Here is a 21,475-nt window from a genome sequence, read left to right on the forward strand (position 1 = left end):
TATTTATATAGTGAATCTTTGGATTCTTCAATACTGTATGTGCAATATCATAATATTTTTAGCAGTATAATTGAATGCATTTGTAAATACTAACTAAAAGGAAATGTTTCTAGTTGATGTTGATAAGCAGAGGTAAAAAAAAAAATTGTTCCTGGCTAAGACACTTAACAGTACATCCAGATTGCCATATGATATTTGGACATTTAAATTTTAGAATGATGAGGAGATACTCTTAGGTACATAGATTCCTGTGTATGAAAGGTCAAAAATCTCCACACTGTGTTACAGTACTGTGTGATGCATAAAAGTTGGTGATGAAGAGAGAGATATTGTTCACAGATCATAATTTCTGAGAAATACTGATAAGGGGGAATCATAGGGGAAGAATGAAAAGATTACTAAGGAAGATGTGTAGGAAATATAGAACTTCCTACATAGAAATTTGAATTTCAAAGTGCATGAAATGCAGTAATGCAAATGATCACTGATTTCTGACAAGGCGAACAACTTCCATGTATGATGAAGATGTCAGTGTTTTCTGATAATTTCCAATCTACCAGATTATTAGGAGCCAAAATAGAAAATGAAAAAGATGATATAACATGAAAAGCTAAATTTTTCAGAACTAAACACATATTTTTAGCTTTTAGCAAATAGAAAAATAACATTAGGGCTAGTTAATTTTGGATACTGAAGATACCTGGTATCTACTGGATACCAAAAATGAAAAATAATAGGTAAGAGAGAGAGAGAGAGAGAGAGGATGGAGAGAACTAGAACTGAAGTTAAATAAAAACAATTTTGAGAAGAAAGTTTAGGAGTATGGGCTTCATACAAAAAGGCTTAGGTGTCATTGATGATTCATAATAATGCTTTATGATATAAATAACACTAGTAGAGGAAGAAAAATATATTTATTCAACTTGCTAACATTTTGTTAGTTTTATAACTAGCATAATTGAGGAAAATAATTTAAATTGTAACTGACAACAGAACTAATGTTCTTACATAGTGCTCTCTATGGGTCAGATAACCATGAAGTAAATTTACAGAAGTCATGCTTAAAATAACAGTCTCCCAGATTTTTAGTAAATTAATGCAACCATACCTGTTGAGGTTAGGAGAGTGCTTCATAGCTGATGCTGATTCTAAAAATATTCTCTCAGACCTATAATGACTTCTATACAATAAAGATGTTTTCCTCCATCTGATCCTATGTGAAGGAGTATCTAGAGCATGGTCTGCTAATCTTGACTTGCCATACAGCTGATCACAGATGTAATTTTTGTGTTCTTCAAGCCGAATATTAACTGATCTATCAGTCTATCAAAAGTAGGCTAAACTGGAGATGCAAGGAACTTTATACACTCTGGGATATCCAAGAGGATGCAGTTTTTCTTTTGGAGAATGTATGAAAGTAGCTGAATGAATGGTTTGAAAGTGGCATAGAGATCACATTTGCAGAGAACTTTGATGTAACCTTAACATATAGAATGGGAATAGTTTTTCTGTGATCCTGTGCATTGGAAGGTTAGAGGGTGCATGCAATATTTTATCCATTTTATATGTGCTGTAGCTATTGGCTAAAAAGGTGTGAGCTCCATACCGTTTTCAAACCTTTCAGTCAGCTAACTACCTTCATATGTTCTAAAGATCAACTACAATCTCTTGAACATTTTAGTGTATAAACTTCCTTGTGCCAAGTTTGGCCTACTTTAGACAACTGGCAGATCAGTTAACATTGACCGAAGAACACAAGACCATGCTCTGGATACTCCTTCACATATGCTCTGGATACTCCTTCACATACAATCAGATGAAAAGATATTTATTATATAGAAATTGTTAGATTTCTATATAATCGTTAGATGACAGTTAGAAACCCAGTAAAATATTATTGAGTTTAATAAATATATATTTTTTCCTCTCATGTTATCATAAAACATTATTATGAGTATGGACTTCATTTTAATTTGTAGAAGAGAAAGAAAGAAAAAAGTGCATGAAAAAGAGAGAGATGAAGTTAGAATTCAAAATGAGGGGATTGTATTGGTAGATTAGTCATATGCTGTCACATTCATTGCAAGAAGACTTGAGTCAGTTATGGCTGTACAAAGACTTGGTTAGGAAAGGTATTAGAAACTATTTATTCATTTGGTGTGCAGAAGAATTCATTATTAGAGTGGGGCATGTGGTGATAATAGAAACATAGCATATTTAAAATGATTCTATATTTTCCATGGAGACATCATAATAGTAGCAATAATAAATGATTAAGAAGATTTGGATGTTTTTGTTTCATTTTAACATCCACATCATTCTTTCTGGTTCTGAAATGTGCCAATTGTGGTATAGTTGGAAGTTTACCTTTATCTACATGCCATGTTGTACCACCTTCTCTGTTCATTGTTTTATGGCTGGAGAAGATGGCATATATATTATATACAAATTTCTCATAATTTTGTGAATGCAATTACTACATAAATTAATATATGCCTGTATTATCTTTCTTATTCATTCAGGTTTAAGCTTGGTGCAGATTAGGTAAATTGAAGAAATTGTAAAATATCTTACTGTTTTTAAGAACAGAAAGTAGCATTTCTGCCGAGAAAGAGAGAGAAATTGGTATTGAAGCAAGATTCAATTATGCATGATCAAACCATAATTTGATGTGAGGCAACAGCCTGATAAGAACACATCCATAACATGTGATATCAAGCTTTGAATAGTTAGAATAGAATTATTATTATATATAGTTTGTACATTTATATTTGCTCAAATTTTATTTAATATTCCTTAGTGATCTTACACGAATTGAGGATGGGCTTGGACAAAAATTAAGTATAGGTATATTCTTCATATCAACCACTATTTTATGCTTAATCTGTGCTTTGGTTTATGGATGGAAACTTACTCTTGTAATCCTCTCTGTTATGCCTGTCCTTATCATTGCTACAGGCATCATGGCAAAGGTAAGATATAATTTTTTGGAAATAATGGAAAAATTAATTACAAAAAAAAAAAAGTTAAACCATACAACTCATTTAATATGAAGTATTAAGTGAGGGTACAGTTTAACTTATTTTTTATATGATATTAACAATCTCCTAGCATCTCTTCTTGTAAAAAATAAATAAATAAATAATAATATAGATAATGTCCTAAAATGTAAATCAGCACATGAGTCTTAAGAAGAAATAAGATACATATGATAACTAAAGCTATGCATAAAAGATACAGAACAAAATTTATGAGAGAAGTTTGCAAAGAAAATGGAAGATAAATATCGTGATGGCAGAAAAAATATTCTGAAGATTACTTAAAAAGTTTAAAGTATGACAGAGTACCACAAAACAATAAAACAAAGTTGGTATGTATTTAAAAAAAAAAAGAAGCACATTCTGGATATATGGATTGATTACACTTCAAAAAATTAAATTAAGTAAACAGGAAAAATAGTATAAAATATATTAGAGAAGTACAGTCATAAGTATATTTCAATAAATATATCATCATCATTTACTGATATCTACTCTCAAGTGCTCTATAGGATACTGTAATAGTACTAGGCAGTATCCTGGCTATACAATTTGCTGTCCTGGTTGACTGAATGGTTGGTATATCTGCTCCCCTACAACAAATAGGGTGCATGTTTGAATGCTGCCGTGGGCATGGATATTTGTAATTGTTTTTTGGTGGGAGACAGTCCTCCAGTGTAAGACTGCAACCTGCTTATTGGAGGCCTGAAGTTGCTTGAAAAGTTCCATGATTAAGTTTATGTTATTATTAACTTCCTACACTGAAAGTATACTTTCAGAGAACCAAGCAGAATTCTGTGAAAAACAAGAGTACAATACACTTATTTACAATACATCTCATTGGAGAAAAATATATTAAATATAATAAAATACTATGTCGCAATTTATAGATATATAGAAAGCCTTCAGTTCAATATGGCATGAGGCATTGGGGACCAGTATGGAATAGATAATACAATAGTATGCCTAATTAAATCTCTTTACAGTTCCTCAGAAATGTTAATAGAAATCAATGGAAACTCTAACAAGCCTTTCAAATGGAAAGAGGTGTGTGTGTCAAGGCTCTACATACTTTCACTGATGCTTTTTAACCTATGTTTGGAATATATAGTAAACTTAGCCTTGGAAAACAGTAGTTTGGAATTACATTTGGTAGCAAAAAATCAATCTCAGATTTGTTGACTACTGATCCAATAGTAGATAATAAACATCAGTTACAAGAATTAACAGAGAGAGTTTCTAAGCCACTTAGTGATTACTGATTAAAGATCAGTATTCACAAATCAAAAACAGTTTTCAGGCAATAAACCTATTAAAATTTCAGTTAATGTTGAAAAATTGGAAGAAGTAGAAAGATTCACTTACTGGGAAGCATGCAATGCAGAGATGGCCGATCTAAACATGATATTAAAGCATGCATTCAACTGTTGCTCTTCGGAGGTTACATCCACTTTGGAAGGATAACAAAATGCAGCTAACTACAAGACTATTGCATCAATACCCTTGATAACTTTCTTACTATATATGGATTCAAGAGTTGGAAGGAGTTTAAAGGAATGTGAGAAAAGACTATTGGCCTTTTAGATGAAGTTCTACAGAAAACTTTTGAGGATACCATACACGCCACATATAACAAATGAGGTTAGAAGAAAAATCTGCTCCTTTGCAAGAATACAAGAAATTATCTTCACTAAAATATGGCAGAAACTGCTCTAATGGCTGGGCCACTCGGCTAGATTAGTTAGTTTACCTAAAATAGCACCAAAGGACTTGACATCTGCTAAAAAACACTGGAGGTGACCTAGAATAACTTGGATACATAATATTATAAAATGGACTAATTCTTCATTCTCCACCTTGTTAAGGAGATCCCAAGATAGATACACCTGGAGAATTCTAGGACTGTATTTTTTTTGTGATACCTCCAAGGAGTCCAAAGACTCATCGAGGGAAGGCACGTACTCAACAATTCTCTGTCTTCACCACTTAATCTATCAACTACACCGAGCCACCACTACCATCATTATCTACACCAACACCATCTACTGCCCCCCCACTAGTATTTTTGTAAATTGCATGTGTTCTGAAGGCTGATTTGTCTGTATGTGGGATGAAAAACCTGGGTTTCCAGCAGAAAAAAGCCCTGCTACCCCCCCCCCCCATAATGAGATCAGTTAACCCACCTTCAATAAACAAATTCCCATATAAAGATTCCTCGTTATGACAAGAATTGAACTTAGGCCTTTTCAAATCAAAGGTTGTGATGTACCATCATTCTTCTAATTGTGCTACTGAGGCATTTATAGTACACCAATGGTATACATGGATTATGGATGAAGAAGAAGAAGAAGATACAGAATTTTCTTACAAGTTAATGTTATTTGTCAAGTCTCCAATATTGTCAGTCCTACTTGATTTCATGCTTATGTGTTCCTGTAACATCATTTATAATCAATTTAAATTTATATTATATTTAATTGATTATATTTTATAATCAATTATAAAAAATTAAAATTTATTAAAACTTTACAGTTTGTATTTCTCTAATATAAAACTAGCCAGAAATTTGGGTTCATTAAAATTCTTGCATATTTAAACTTGAGCTGATGAGGATTATCAAGTTAATTTATCATATACAAATTATCACTGTTTAAATTTATAAAATGTCTTCTATTAACAGAATACTGTATAAGTATCTGTCTAATCAGATAATTTATATCAGTCCACTGATATAAATCAAATAGGATAATTGTTACAAACATTAAAAATGTTTTTGAAAAAAGTCGTTTATATTTTAAGAAAATTCAAGTGTTCTACCTCTTCTCCAGTTTAAAAGTACTCTTTCCTCTTTTTGTTTTCTACTATTTATATATATATATATATTGTTTTCCTTGTGTGTGTGTGTGTGTGTGTGTGTGTGTGTGTGTGTGTGTGTGTGTGTGTGTGTGTGTATATATATATATATATATATATATATATATATACTGCAATCATTCCTTCAGACACATTACTTTCTGCTGTTGAAAATGCTATGTATAGAATGCGATTTCTGGTCCACAAGAATGGTGCTTACGGTGAATCAGGTCCGCTTTTGCATGGGGGAATTTAATATGCTCGAGTTGTGCAACAGGCTTGTGACAACAACACTTACATTCCAGTAACTGTAACACTCTAATTACTGTGCTAAATTAAATTGATATTAAATGTTTTATTGCTATTTTATCATAAGTGCAACACATAGAGGTAATCTTTCATTTCAGTTTAGTCCTTGTTATTCATTTGTCTGTTCATTTTAATGCTTTGGTGATGGGGTAAACAGCAGCATCCCTATCACCAACTTTTTGAACTAAAATTTTTTTTCATGGAATCCTTCTTCCCATTCCTCGATTAGTCTCGCTACCAAATGTGGTGACATTCAAGTTGTTAGATCAAGGTACATAAGACTCTGAATAGGAGAAGTATAGCCATCTTGCATATCTAAGTAATAACAGTGGAAATAGCATGACCAGATGATAGTGAGATAGAGAATGCTACATTGAGTTCTACACTGAACAAAACATCACATTGAATGGTTGAAGAAATGCCTTGTGCATGGTATGGTATTAGAGCAAAAGAAGAGCAAAATGTGAAGGCAAAGAAAGTAGAGTAAGAACGAGCGAAAGAGGGGGAATAAGGATAAAATTTTGTGTGGTGATTCCATGAAAAGAGGAATTCTTGATAAGAGTGTGATGAAGTCATGTATCCCGAGGCTAAGATCGAGCATGTTTGTGATGATGTAAGGATATGGAGAGGGAAAATAGGAAAAAAAAATGATTATCTTGGCCATCACTAATGATCTCTACCAGGTGACAATTGTGGAATTCATGAAGATATGAAAAAGCTGCTAGTGAGAAGAGTGAAACGTAAAAATTGTGAATCTGTTTACATAATATGATAGAGGCATGCTGAGATAAAGAACTATGATTGCAAGTGAGTCAGTGCTCAGGTTGTACAGGAGAAATGGTGTAGAGTTTGTGGATATCTGGAGTGAGTTTGATGGATAGGACTTATATAAGGCAAACAATTTGCATTTGAATGGATTCGGACTTAGATGTCTCAAGAAAGTGTTGTTTAGTGAGAGTTTGGAAGTGCAGAGTCAGGAGACTAGGATGTTTGGGAAGGGGTGCAGGCAAATGTGGGTCTAATCAAGCTAGACATGAGTAAGTGAAAGAGTGATGACAGGATATTGAATGTGGTTCCTCACGTTCTTAACATTAATGGGATAATGAACACAAAGTGGAAGGGAGGTTGTGAAATGAAAGGGTTCTTGCAGTTTATATGTATTTGGATTAAGGTTGAGGAGTTTCACATTGGTTTAACTTGGGCAAAAGTTATAAGTATCAATGAGATTTGGTTGAAGCAGGATGATATAGTCATATAGAATGCAAGAGGTATGGTGTTTTCAAAGAGGAGAGAGAATGGGAGCAATTTGCTAATAATAACAGAAGAATTAAAGGCAAAAAGATTAAGAATACATCAGGAGGATAGAGATCTAGAGGATATTTCATTTGAGGCTATCTGGTGTGAGATGGAGGCAAACAGGATGAAATATATAGTTGGTTACTGTTATAGGATTGCAAGTATAAGGAAGAATATAAGCAGCATGCATTGGCAAATTAGTACAATGAGTGAAGGTCAAGTAATTATTATGGGATACTTCCAATTATGATGATATAGATTGGAAGAAGGAATGGTCACAGGGCAGAAAGCGAATGAAATTTATACAGCTGCTAAGAGATAATTGCCTGAGATAACATCTAAAGGATGGTGCACAAGTTTGGAAAGTGCTGGATCTAGTCATAGTAACAGAGAACTTATCAGTAAAAAATCTATCCTCTGTTTCTACTTGGGGAAAGCATTCATGTGGTCTTGACCTGATAGATTGCTAAATATGCAGAATTTTCTGTTAAGAAGGGATATATGTGGAATTACAAAGCAGATAATTATGAAAAACTAGGAAGTCAGCTTAGATCAGTGCCATGGCATATGAATTTAGAGGGCAACAGATGTTAGCAGTTCATGGGAGATGGTCAAGGAGTATTTAACTGTATATTCATGATCAGGAGGATAAATCAGGTAGAAGTTAGATGGATGAATAGCATCATAAGTATCAGTTGCAGAAAAGAAGACAGTTGTGGAGGGATTATAAGGAAAAAAGGTGATTGACAAGCTCATTTGCAGTACAAGGTACAGGCAGGAAGGGTGACCAGGATGGTGAGGAAGGTCAAAGCTAATTATGAGAGGAAGCTAGTTGATGTAGGCAAAAGAAATCCCAACAAACTCTTTCGCTACATAGCAAGTAAAAGGAAAAATTACTATGGAAGGACAACTTTAACAAGTGTTGGTGGTAGTAAGGTGACAGAGCTAAACAAAATGAGCGAGATACTGAGTGATTGTTTTGCAGGTGTGTGCCATCCACGTAGAGATATCCAATTGCCAGATGTGACATTGACTGAGAGAAGAATAGAGGAATTAGCTGTACTTCTGATATTGCAGACCCTTAATGTGAACATGACCATGTGATTGGCATATCAGTCTATGTGTTACAAGAATGTGCATAGGCAATTGGTACCTCCTCTTATCATGGTGTTTAATTTGAGACTCAGATCTAGGAAGATCCTAAGGAATGGAAGGAGAGCAAAATAGTTCTACTGCATAAAGGAGATTCCAAGACAGAAGTTGCAAATTATAGGCCAATCAGTATCTCAGCAGTGGTACTTAAGGTATTAGGAAAGGCAGTAAAAGAGAGAATTTAGAAATGGATAGACAAGAATATGATACTTTAGGATAATTTGGGTTTGTGAAGGATAATTCATGCCTTAGTAATTTGCTTAAATCATTGAGTAATTTGGTTACTCAGTGATACTACTGGAATTTGCAAAGACATTCTGCGTGGAACTCTGATGGGCAGATATTATGGGGGAATTGAGTCTGGGAGAAGGCAGGGACTAGTAGCGTACTGCAAGCTCAGTACTTGGTCCTCTGCTGTTTAATTACACATTAGTGATATAAGAAATAATTTAAGGGGAATGTTGAGTTGATTGCTGATGATGGAAAGTTGGAAAGAGCAATAGTCAATGAAGATGATGTAGAGATCCTGTAGGATGACTTAAATAGACCTGCCACATGGGCAAAGGTAAATGACTGCCAGTTTAATGTACCTTGGTATTTGGGTATACATTAAACTGGTAGCCATTTACAAAGATTGATGAAACCAAGGATTTGGGGCTTGAGGACAGGAAGTTGAAGTTTATAGGACAGGGATATATATATATATATATATATATATAGATTGTTACTTCCTTTATAAGGCTTTAATAAGGTTACATCTGGATTACTGCATGCAGATCTAGTCCCATGGAATCTATTGGGATTTTGAAGAAGTGGAGAGGATCCAGAGGCAACTGATGAAGAATGTGGCAGATCTATGTAATGCTATGTAATGATCTATGTAATCTATGTAATAAGATTAGATTGAAGGTCTGTGGGGTTTAAAAAACTGGCTAATAGGTGACTAAGAGGAGATATGTTTGAAGCATTCAAGTTATTAATGGGATTTTATTTTGGATTGACACCAAAAACAATTTTTTCAGTACCAAAGGAAGAGAACAAGGGTAACCGTCTGGAAATTGTATAACAGTGTTAGCATGTGTTAGTACTAGATTTTTTGCTTGGAGAATGGTGAATGGGTTGCCAGCGGTAGTTGTGAGTGCTCCATCAGTGAATAAGTTCGAGAAGAGGTATGAAAGTTTTATGTAAATAATGGTTATAGTAGGTATCCCACGATGAGTCTTTGACTTTGTGGAGATATCTGCTATGACCATTATTTACATAGACCTGCCACAATCTTTATCATTTGCCTCTGGATCTTCTGCACTTCTTCAAAATCCCAATAGATTCCATGGGACTAGATCTGTATGCAGTAATCCAGATGTAACCTTCTCAAAGCCTTATAAAGGACGTAACAATCTATATATATATAAGCTGTATAACTGAGAGGAGAAGACCTTCATATAGCCCTTAAAGGAATGCGGAGAACTGACCAGGGCTTCTGACCTAATGTCCATTCCTCACCTTCTCGTGGTGCACCCTGTTGGGTATCTACTTGGATACTGAACGAAGGAGGATGGGCTGGCAATTTGGGATTCAGCTGATGAAATTGTATTCTTATTGGCTTAAACCAATATACAAAATGATGGTACAACATGACAAAATTTCATGCTGGCTGGGGCTTCGCCTGGTTACACAAGGCCCCCTGTTGTTTTCACCAGGGAACCAGGGTGAACAGCGAAAAGTCAGCTACTGGAACAATTCTGAAAAAACACTCCAACTCGACATCACCAGAGTTAAGATTGGTACTATCAACATAAGAAGCCTGAATGGCAAAGAAATCGAGCTAGCTGAGGAATTAGATAAGTACCAGATCGACATAATAGGGGATGACTGAAACAAAAAAGACAAAAACTGGTGAGATCTTTCTGAGCAATAAATACAAAATGTTATATTCAGGCAATAACAGTCAAGGAAAAGAAGGAGTAGCCATAGTATTCAACATAAAATACGAGGCTAATCTTCTTGAATGGCAGGCAGTCTCAAGTAGAGTGATGTGGACAAATATCAGAATGGGGAATTGGAAAATGAGACTTATTTGTGCCTATGGTCCCACAGAAGGTTCTACTAAGGTAGAAGTGGAGGAAGTTTTTGATGCTTTAGAAAAAGCAGCTGACACAATGAAAAATGAAAAGCTGGTCCTTGTTAGGGATCTAAATAGCAGAGTAGGAAATGATCATCACTTATACAAAAATAGTTTGAGAAAAATTGGAGAAAAGAGTAAATCTAATAATAATGACAAATTCCTGCTGGATTTCTGCTCAGGACATGGACTGATTATTAGTAACACCATGTTCCAACATAAAAATGTGCACAAATTCACATGGAGAGAAGAGGCAAGGAATAAGAAAAGTCTCATTGACTATGTTATTGTTGATAGTGATGTTTTCTCCCTGGTGCAGGACACCAGAGTGTACAGACGACTTGAAATTGGAAGTGATCTCTATTTAGTCTTTAGCAGGATAAAACTGAAATTCATATTGAAAAGAATAACATGTATGAAAGTTTTAAAGCGAATAAAAGTTGAGCAGCTCTCAGATGTGAACTTTAGACTAAAATACACAAAGCTTATTAAAGAAAAAATGAAAGAGTTTGAGAACAGGAACCAAACTTAGAGATTCAGTGGCAAACTTTGAAGAAAACCCTGGTTGATTCAGCCAGAGAGGCGTGTAGTGAAGTTGTCTGCAAGGATAGAAAAATCAGAACTAAATGGTGGACACAGGAAGTTAAAGAGGCAGTGAAGGAAAAGAAGAAAGCATATGAAAGGTTCCTAGCAAATAAGTCAGCTTGTGCTCTTAGAGAATACAGAGACAAATGTAAAAAAGTGAAACACTGTGTAAAACTATCCAAACAAAAGTCATGGGAGGATTTTGGCAAGAACATAGAAATAAATATCAAGAAGGTGGTTAGATATTCTGGAGGTTGTTGAATAAACTCAGAAATGGAGGAAAGAGTACTGTAAAAGGAGTTAGAGATGATAAAGGTGACATGAAAATTGGAGAAAAAGATATCCTTGAAGTATGGAGTAATTACTTCGAAAAATTGGTAAATGAAAAAAGCAGTGATAGCACAGTGGGAAAAAACCTCAACAGGCATACAGTCATGAATACATATCTATACTTGAAGTGGAAAAAGCCATCAAATGCTTGAAATGTTGAAACGCAGCAGGAGTAGATGGTATTCGACCAGAAACTGAAGTATAGTGGTATAAAAGTCTTACAGTGGCTGTATTGCATAGTTCAAAAGGCATGGACAGAGGGACGAATTCCCGATGATTGGAGTAGAGCTCTCATAGTACCCATATATAAAAAGGGAAATAAAACTGCATGTGAGAATTACAGAGGTATTTCCCTACTGAGTGTTCCCTGCAAGATCTATGCAAGTATACTTGAAAAATGGTTGAGAAGAATTGTGGAAGGAAAGTTTGGTGAAGAACAAGCTGGATTCAGGCCAAATAGAGGCTGTCAGGATCAGATCTTCACTTTATGACAATAGTTGAGAAAGTATGGGAATATAACAAAGATCTGTATTTAAGTTTTGTTGATCTGGAAAATCATATGACAAGGTGCCAAGATGGAAGCTATTCAATACGCTACAGTTATATGGTGTCAATGGGGCATTATATCAAGCAATACTTAGTCATTATTTGAGTTGTAAGTCAGCAGTTAGAATTGAAGGAAGTACAGGAAGATGGTTTAATGTTAAATCTGGTGTGAGAAAAGGATGTACATTATCCCCTCTGTTATTCATTATCTATATGGATCACATTATGAAGGAAAGTGGTATTAAACATGATATCAGAATTGGAGATGTTAATGTCAGCTCTTTGCTTTATGTGAATGATGTTACACTTCTAAATAAATCCACTACAAGTTTGCAAGATTCCCTGACTAAATTGGATAACTGTTGTAATAGATATGGTATGGTCAGCAATAAAAAGACAAAGACAATGAAAATAGGTAGAATCGTTGAAAATGTCAACTGCATTGTGAATGGAGAACCTGTGGAACAAGTAAAGTAAAGCATTTCAGCTGCTTAGGCATGATTTTTAGTGAAAATGGTAAATTAAATATGGAAATGGATAACATAATCTACAAAGCTGGTATGGTAGGAAGTCAATTGAATAAATTCATATGGAATAAGAGAGAAATTGGTCGGAACACTAAATTAGCCGTATACAAGACAGTGTTCAAACCAGTTTTAACTTATGGATCTGAGAGTTGGCTCAGAAGTAAAACACTTGACCAAAGACTAGAGACCACAGATATGAGAGTACTGAGAAAGATTAGAGCCATGAACAGATGGCATCAATGGCAATATCATATTAAAAATGAGGATATTAGGAAAGAACTTGACATTTTCAGCATCCAGGAATGCGTTAGAAGAGCTAATCTCAGGTGGTATGGTCACTTAAATAGAATTGGTGAGGAAAGATTAGCAAAACAAGTGTTCTCTGCAAAGTTGGCATGAAAACGACCCAAAGGGATACCAAGCTATAGGTGGATTGATACGGTACAAAGTGCCTTAAACGATAGAAATATAAGCTGATAACATTGGAGTCTTGACAAGTAACAGACTGATTTGGAGGAAAATTGTAGATAGGAAGTTAGAAATGATGTAAATTTTCCATGTAGTACTATCATATCCTGTAGTACTATCACACCCCTTCAGGGTACATGTCAAGAAATTGATGCTGATGATATTTAAGTAAGCTACACTGTAATATGCTTTGTTATATCTTGCTCATCTATACTTGTACTGTTATAAAGTTGAGCTGAGTGAGCTGTCTGTCAGCACTGAACATTGATAACAGTTACTATTGATAAACATTTCATCTGCTTTATTGATTATTATAAATTGTCATAAAATTTGAAGTAATTTAACTTTTTTAATCAGATGAACACAGAATTTAAAAAATTCACTTGCTTAGGCTATTGCAGTCAATATATTCTTTCCTAATTTGTTTTTCTGTTTGTAGATTCAGGCTGCCCTCTCAGCTGGTGAATTAGTATCATATGGAAAAGCAGGAGCAGTAGCTGAAGAAGTTTTATCTTCCATAAGAACTGTAGTAGCATTTGGAGGAGAAAGAAAAGAAATTGAAAGGTATCTGTAGTTCATATACTTTTACTAATGTATTCTTTTCCCTTTTTTTATATATCATGAAAATAAACATTTGAAATTTTAATACACTGATTGACTTATCACTGCCCTTTAGTTCTTTCTTAGGTATCACAAGTGTGCTTATGATTTTGCCTCTGTGTCTCATGTAGATTGTATGTGTATATACATTTTTTTTTTTAAATCACAATCTTATCTCCTAATATCTGGTCTATAGTTAATTTTCATTATTCTGTTGAAATCTGCTGGGGCATAGATGCTATGAATATCTTTAGTTTGTAGTTGATGTTCATAATCCAGTGCAACTGTCACCCTTATTTTAGAACAAACTTGCATTATGTAGGTATCTGAATGGTATCCATTTAGTCAACCAGGCAGACTGATCAGACTGAATTCCTACAGTAGGAATATTATTTTTAGCTCATTATTGTGAACACTGAAGGTTAAAAATTTGGTATAGTGTTTTTTTTTTCCCCTACCACACCATGAGAGGTCACAAAGCCTATAGTAAATCAGTGCTATGGGGAGAGTCAAGTTAAAAAAAAAAAAGTAATCTGTTGATATTGTTTTTGCATGGCTGGAAGTTGTAACCTTCTGGCAGTGCAAGGAAGGTTGTTCCATAGAACAAAAGTAGATTAAAATGGAATCAAAGAAAAGAAGAGGTGAATGGGACCAGTAGTTTTGGTGATGGAGCAATTCGACTATAAAAGTGTTGGACAGCTGTTGCTCATTGTAGATTAGCTGAAATGGAGAGGCATGATGGATTCCAGTTCTGCTGAACAGCAAGCCATGGAAATATCTATAAAACAAGACATATGCAGAAATTGACCATCTGTGAGACACTAGTTAAAGAGAATCTGTGTATGAGAGAGATCATCAATTTGCCAAACTGCCACCCTCTTCTGAACAGCAACAAGAATTTTTTTGAGAGGGTTTGTACTATCTCTTACATGAGAGCAGTATTCCATGGTCAAATGGTATGGGAATTGTACAGAGTTAACAGCTGAGTAGAGGAAAAATATGATTCTTCAACAAAAAAAGGAGGTCAGGTTTTTTGGAAGTCAAGAATGCAATAGAAGTGATGTGTTTGTGCCAGGAAAGACTTCACTGTTAAACTGAACATTATCAAAAGATGAGGGTTTTTTTTTTTTTGCGAGGAAAAAAGGGCAAAATTATTTTTTTAAGGTTACACAGTGGTCAGCATTCATAGTGAAGAATTTATGGAGACCAAAACACACATGTTGGAGTAATTATTTTGCTTATTATTATGAAAATAACACTCGATGTTTGATCTTTGTATCAAGGTCAAAACTTTGTATCAGGAAAACATACATATGCATAATAGACTTATTAAGAAATTTATTATTATTATTTATACAGGTACTCCATTGATCAAAAGACTCATCACAGGAGACCCACACTATCCATTAACACAATACCTATCAGACATCTCTTCAATTTATTTAATGTTGGGGGTGCTCACAACCACCTGTTACCATCCATTCCAGTCATTAACTACTCTTCAAATAAAGAACCTTGTCCACACACTCTTGCTAACCACACCCTTTGACAACTTCCAAGTGTGACCTCTTCTTTCTCCCCCTACTCCCCATGTATTGAAAAATTTCTTGTGTCAATCTTATAGAATCCTTTTAGCAACCTATAAATTTCTGTCATATTCTCTCTCTCTCTCTCTCTCTCTCTCTCTCCTCTGCCTGTTAGCTAAACAACCACACCTTCATTGTATCCTCATAGGGAACATTCAACAGACCTGTCACTAGCCTGGTCACTCGACTCTGAATCCTCTTGACGGCCTCCCGATCACAAAGAAATGCAGGTGACCAAATCTGTGCACAGTAGTCAGAGTCCATGTGTTCTTCAACATCTAAGTAATCCTCTGAGCTATTTTGCCAACTCTTGCAATATATCCTCTGAATTTCAAATCTTTCATCACCACCAGATCTCTAGCCTCATCAATGTCCTGTAAACTAGTATCATCAATATGATATGAAGCATGAAATCTTTTCATTCCGAACATTAAATTGATAACCATTGTCCTTTGCCCACACTGCCAATTTATTTAAATCAACCTGTGAGATATCTACATCACTTTTATCAACTATTGCCCTCCCCAGTTTTGCATCATCAGCAAACAACTGAATATCTTCCCTCCACCCTCCTCAAATCTTCCACTATATCATTAATGTATAAATTAAAGAGTTTCTAGCAAAAGTTTTTCTGTGACAGAGGTAGACCATACCTAGTTTATGGTATGATAAGTGAAACAAGAAGTAAAGTGCATCTTTTTAATGATGTCTGGCAACAATGTTCCCTCTAAGATGCATGCATGTACACCAGTCAAAAAGGGAGCACACATGCCTAGTAACTGTGAGCAAAAAATTTTTCCTTTCAGAATTTCTAATGAACATCATAATATACTATAAAAAATGAATTATATGAACTTGTCAGTTATTTTACTTAGTAATTTCTCCAGTGTCCCCACTCCAATATTACTCTAATCCGTTCCAACTTAACATATCCTAATTATAACTTTTAGCCTGCTTTGTATGGACAAACTAACATCAATGTCAGCAAGTTGCAGAGATATATTTGCTTCAAGTGTCTACTGTCTAGGCAGTACAGTCACCCCAACAAGCACGCACACACATGGGATGGCAAAAATTAGAGGGATCATTAATGCCTATTACAGAAATGTTACGTGGCTCTGTGGCTGTAAAAATTTGCTTACACAACAAAGGAAGTTTTTGTGTTGTTAATAGTTTTCATGTGCTAAAGAAATTATATGAACTGTCTGTAGCCCATGTTAATTGTAAAATAGCATTGCAGAAGTTCAAATAGAAGAGGTCCTGTGCCTTTCCTTCAAAATTAATAGGAAAAAGCAAAGTGAAAAACTTAAAGCAAACGTTTCTTGGCAGAGAAATAGCTATGGATCATACAGAACACTCAAACAGTAGAGGAAATTTTGTTGAATTGCTTCATTACAGATTCTGCTATGATGAAAAATTTAATTCAGTCTCAGCTGTTTTGTTAAATAAAATCAAAGAGTCAAAGAAGCAGCATTTGTATCTTTGAAAAGCATCAAGAAAAGTCCAATTTTCCATGATGCTGTTATGGGCATTTTTTCTGCAAAAAATTGATATATAGAGCTCACTTAAAAGATAAACCAGAGGCATGTCGAGACAATTACTTCAGGCAAGTTTAAAAAATCATTTTTATTTATTAGCTAAAAATATATTTTAATTAATGTCATGTGGATGTTCCAGCAAACAGAATTGAGATTAACATTTTCCAAAACCCATTTTCCACCACTCATTTAAAATACTGACTTTCTTCAATTTTGACTTTTTGTGGATCTTTTTACACTTGCTTTTCAGTTTGATAATTTTGTTCATTTGACATCATAAATTTTAAAGTCAAACACATTTATATGATTCTTAACCAATAACGTGTGTGTGTGTGTTATGATCCATCGAGTCGTTTCCGACTCCACGACATATACTCTCCATTCCGATCTGTCCCTGACCATGTCTTTCAGAACCTTCAAGCACACTCCAGTTGCTTCTTTAACTCCATCCACCCATCTAATTCTTGGTCTTCTTCTTCTCCTGCTTCCATCAACTTTAGCAAGCATCTTTTCCAGACTGTAATTTGCTCTCATAATATGTCCGAAGTATGACCAATAACATAGAAAACACCAATTTATTTATTTGTTATTCTCACCCCTGAAAAGGCGTATTTTGATATAGAATGAACTGGACCAGGATTTTTTTTTCTCAATATGATCATAATATTTTTTTCATGTATTTTTTTTTATTAATTTCATAAAAATATAAAAATATTTTTGAAAATTATTTTATTTATATTATTCAGAAACTTTGCTCTAGAAACCAAACATGGAACTTTTTTAAACCACTCCAGGCCTCCGATAAGCAGAGTAGTGGTCTTGCACCAAGAAATGAAATTTATCTCTCCTAAAGATAATCACGAGCATTTATGTCCAAAGTGGGATTCGAACTCACAGCCTCTTGGTTGGGGAGTGGATACACTAACCACTTGGCCAACCAGGCTGATGATAAATAAAAGAAATTCAATAAATAAATATAAATATTTATACAATGTTGATATTTTTGTCATGCTCATGGTAGCTCCTCTTCCACTTATTATTTTTTTTTATTCACTTAAAAACTACAATGAAAACAAACATTTCTAGTTTTAACTGTGGTTTACTTGATAGAAATCTTAAGTGGTCAAGAACTTTTCTTCTCATATATGTTGTTTTGCTCATGAAAGTAAAACAGAGATGTGTGAGAATAGGAGGTAGAATACAACATTGAATAAAATGGCAACTAAAGTAATTTTATTATTTATCTAAATCTATAATAATAATAATCAATTATATGTATACATTAACTGAGGAAATCTTTTAAGAATATTACTTCATATTTTACTATTCCTTAAAATAAAAATTTACTGTTACTTGCATTCTTTCTCAGGTACGAAAAAAAATTAGCTTTTGCAAAGAAAAGTGGCATTAAAAGAGGCCTAGCAACAAGTGTGGGAGTGGCTCTTATGTGGTTTTGTAATTATGCTAGTTATGCTCTGGCATTTTGGTATGGAGTAAAACTCATTATTCAGTCCAGAGAAGATAAAACTAATACATATGAACCGAGCACCTTGCTAACTGTAAGTATTTTCTCTACTAAAAATATTCTTTGCTGTTAAATGTGATCTGATATTAATACAAAAATGTTTTATTCAGCTATTAATATATGAAAGAGCATGTTTTTTTATTGTCTATGTTAAGTATGTAAATGAGGTTTGCCCATCCAACTACTAAGGTTGTTTTTGAGGTTTTGAATACAATCTAGAAAAAGTTAATGAATGTCAGCATTTGTATTTTGATTGTAATGGACTGAGTTTGATTCCCCTCATGATAAGGGGAATCTTTGTATGGATTTTTTTTTTTTTTCAGTTGACGATGAATTAGCTGTTATCATATGGAGTAGATGCACACAATATGTATATACAATATTCTGTCAACATAATTCTTATTATTATGATTCAAGCCACCATGCAGGCACAAGAGAGACCAATCTCCTAGAAAACACAAAATATATCATACCACTCCTTGAACCCATTGACCGTTCGTGCTCTCACCACTCTATCAGGTAATGCATTCCATAGTTCAACCACCTTCCATACAAAGAAAGCACTCCTTATCCTCTTGCTCACAACTTCCTTTTGTAACTTCCAGGGATGGGCCCTTTGTCCTCACTCCTTCTCCCTGTTCCACCAAACAAAATAACTCTTGGGTAAGGAGTAGGCCAGGAAAGTTACAGCTGCTGTGTGGAAAGCTAAATCTGAGTATGAAAATCAACTTGCTCCACAACTAAAGACAACCCAGAAGAATTTTGTCATTATGCTGCAAGCAAAAGAAAGAATAAATGTGAAAGAATAACTCAACTGAATGCATTAGTATGCAGGTCACAGATGCTGAAGTGATTGTTCAACTAATGAGTGTCCATTTTGCTAAAGCTATCAACATGATATATGTAACATTGAGCTCACTGCTACCTCTTCACTAGACAAAGAAACAAAGAGTTTCTTTGTCTAGTGTTTTAGTGTTTGGTTTTAGAAGAGTTACTAGAGTTATTGCAAACTGAATAAGAATTTGGCAGTAGGGATGACAGGATAGTAGCATTGATGCTAAATGAATGTTCAACTGAACTGGCTATTCATTTTGACTATATAATTTGAGTTTCAGAATGGGGAGGTTTATGCAGAAGTGAAAAGAAATGTATGATAATCTCATTGCACAAGGGTGGTTCAAAGACAGATGTGTCTAAGTATTTACTTATAAGTATCTCTGATTTAAAAATGGAAAAACTCACAAGCACAAATGGTTGGCAGAGAATGTATATTTTGCAGTGAACTGCATGGCTTTACTAAGGGAAAATTATCTTTTGAGCCACTTGCTCAAATTTTATAACAATGTTACCATTGAATTGGATAAGGGAAAGATACACTATGATACTTTTGAACTTTTCTAAGATTTTTGCCAGGATAAAGCATGGAAGATTGTAACATAAACTGGAGAATGTGGGATTTGTTTATAAACTGTTGGTTTGGTTAAGAGGATAGCTGAATGACAGATATGAAAAATTATTGTATGAGGGTGTGAGTGTGCTTAAGAAGACCAGTGGTGTATCACAGGGATCAGTCTTTACATTAATGACATTAGAAAGGATTTGGCAGGAGACATACAGCTCTTTGCTGATGATGCAAATTTAGGCAGGTTAATCAGAATCAGACTGGTATGCATTAGTTTCAGAATGAGTTGAATAAGCAGGAATAGTGGGCATGTGAAAATGGCTGTCATTTCACTGTTATTAAATGCAAAGTTATACTCTTTGGTGTAATGAGATTTCCAATGTCATATTATATTGGTGGAGTTATCAGGCTAAGGATCTTGGAAGTTGGAATTTGAATAGGAAGTTGAAGTTTAAGGGTCATATAATAAAGATTGGAAATACAACTCAGTGATAATTGCAATATTGAAATGAACCTAGGTAAGGAAGGTATTTTGCCTCTTTACAGTGCCTTGATACAACCTCACTTGGACTACTGTGCACATGTCTAGTTTCCTAGTTTCCATGGTAATGCTGATAAAATAGAGATAGTGCAAAGGGAAGTGCTAAAGATAATATCAAGATTGAGGAATATAAGTTGTAATACCTCACTTAGAATATTGTGCACAGGTCTGGTTTCTGTGATAATGCTGATACAGTGGAGGCAGTGCAAAGGAGAGTGTGAAAGATAATATCAGTATTGTGGAATATAAGTTATGAAGATGGATTGAGACTTACAAACTTTTAAAAGTCATACAGAATACCAGTAGATGTATTTTTTATTTTATGAAAAATATGAGAGGACATTCATGAAAGTTGAATGTAGTGAAAGAAGGGGTGAGAACAAGATTGTTTTCTCATAAAGTAATGTGTGACTGGAATGGATTGCCTTTCGAGGTGGTAAGTGAATGTAGTGTGAATGAATTCAAGAAAAATATATAACAGCTTATACAAGTGATATGTGGCCTCCCTTGGTTCTAGACTCTTTGGAGGGTCTGTCTTAATAATAACAATTTATTATAAAATGTACATAAAACTTCTCATCTCATCTTCCTTTTTCCCTCTTTTACCTTGCGGTGTCCGGGGTTAATCAAACCTCAAACCGTTCACAGGATAAGGTTGTCAGCTCTATGCCCCGGTGTATCCTATTGTCTGTAATGTTGAGTTCTCAAGGCTGGTTTGCCTACTTTGTGGGATGAAAAACCCCAGGATAAACGGGGGGAAAAAATCCTACTGTCTACGCCCAAGACCGGCTAACTTGGTATGGCTGAGGAAGATCTTTCAGCTTCTCACGTCACTGACAGGAATCGAACCTAGGACACTCTTTTGCCAGGCATATGGTTGCAAAGCGCACAGCCACTGGGCTAGCTGCATGGACTCTAAACTTTAATTGTTAAAATGTTAAATGCAAATTCATTTTTTTTTTTGATTTTCAGAAATATCTTTTAGAAAAAATTATAGAACAATAGAATATTTCTTGTTTTATTTATAACAGATGAATCTTTACTAAATTTAACACAC

The 21,475-nt window shown here is 34.5% G+C and overlaps 1 protein-coding gene across 1 annotated transcript in view; it reads left to right on the top strand.

Annotated features, from left to right (window-relative positions):
* Positions 1 to 21,475, top strand: part of LOC150100045 (ATP-dependent translocase ABCB1-like) — a 280,795-nt gene that overhangs the window by 72,011 nt on the left and 187,309 nt on the right. The window contains exons 7-9 of the mRNA XM_090403288.1: positions 2,801 to 2,972; positions 13,666 to 13,790; positions 18,320 to 18,509. Coding sequence (XP_090259414.1) covers positions 2,801 to 2,972; positions 13,666 to 13,790; positions 18,320 to 18,509 — 487 coding nt within the window. The remainder of the gene's footprint in view (positions 1 to 2,800; positions 2,973 to 13,665; positions 13,791 to 18,319; positions 18,510 to 21,475) is intronic.

The sequence above is a fragment of the Typopeltis vanoorti genome, chromosome 13 (genome assembly GCF_054136105.1).
Source record: "Typopeltis vanoorti isolate ZY-2024b chromosome 13, IOZ_Tvanoo_1.0, whole genome shotgun sequence".
Taxonomy (NCBI): Eukaryota; Metazoa; Arthropoda; class Arachnida; order Uropygi; family Thelyphonidae; genus Typopeltis; species Typopeltis vanoorti.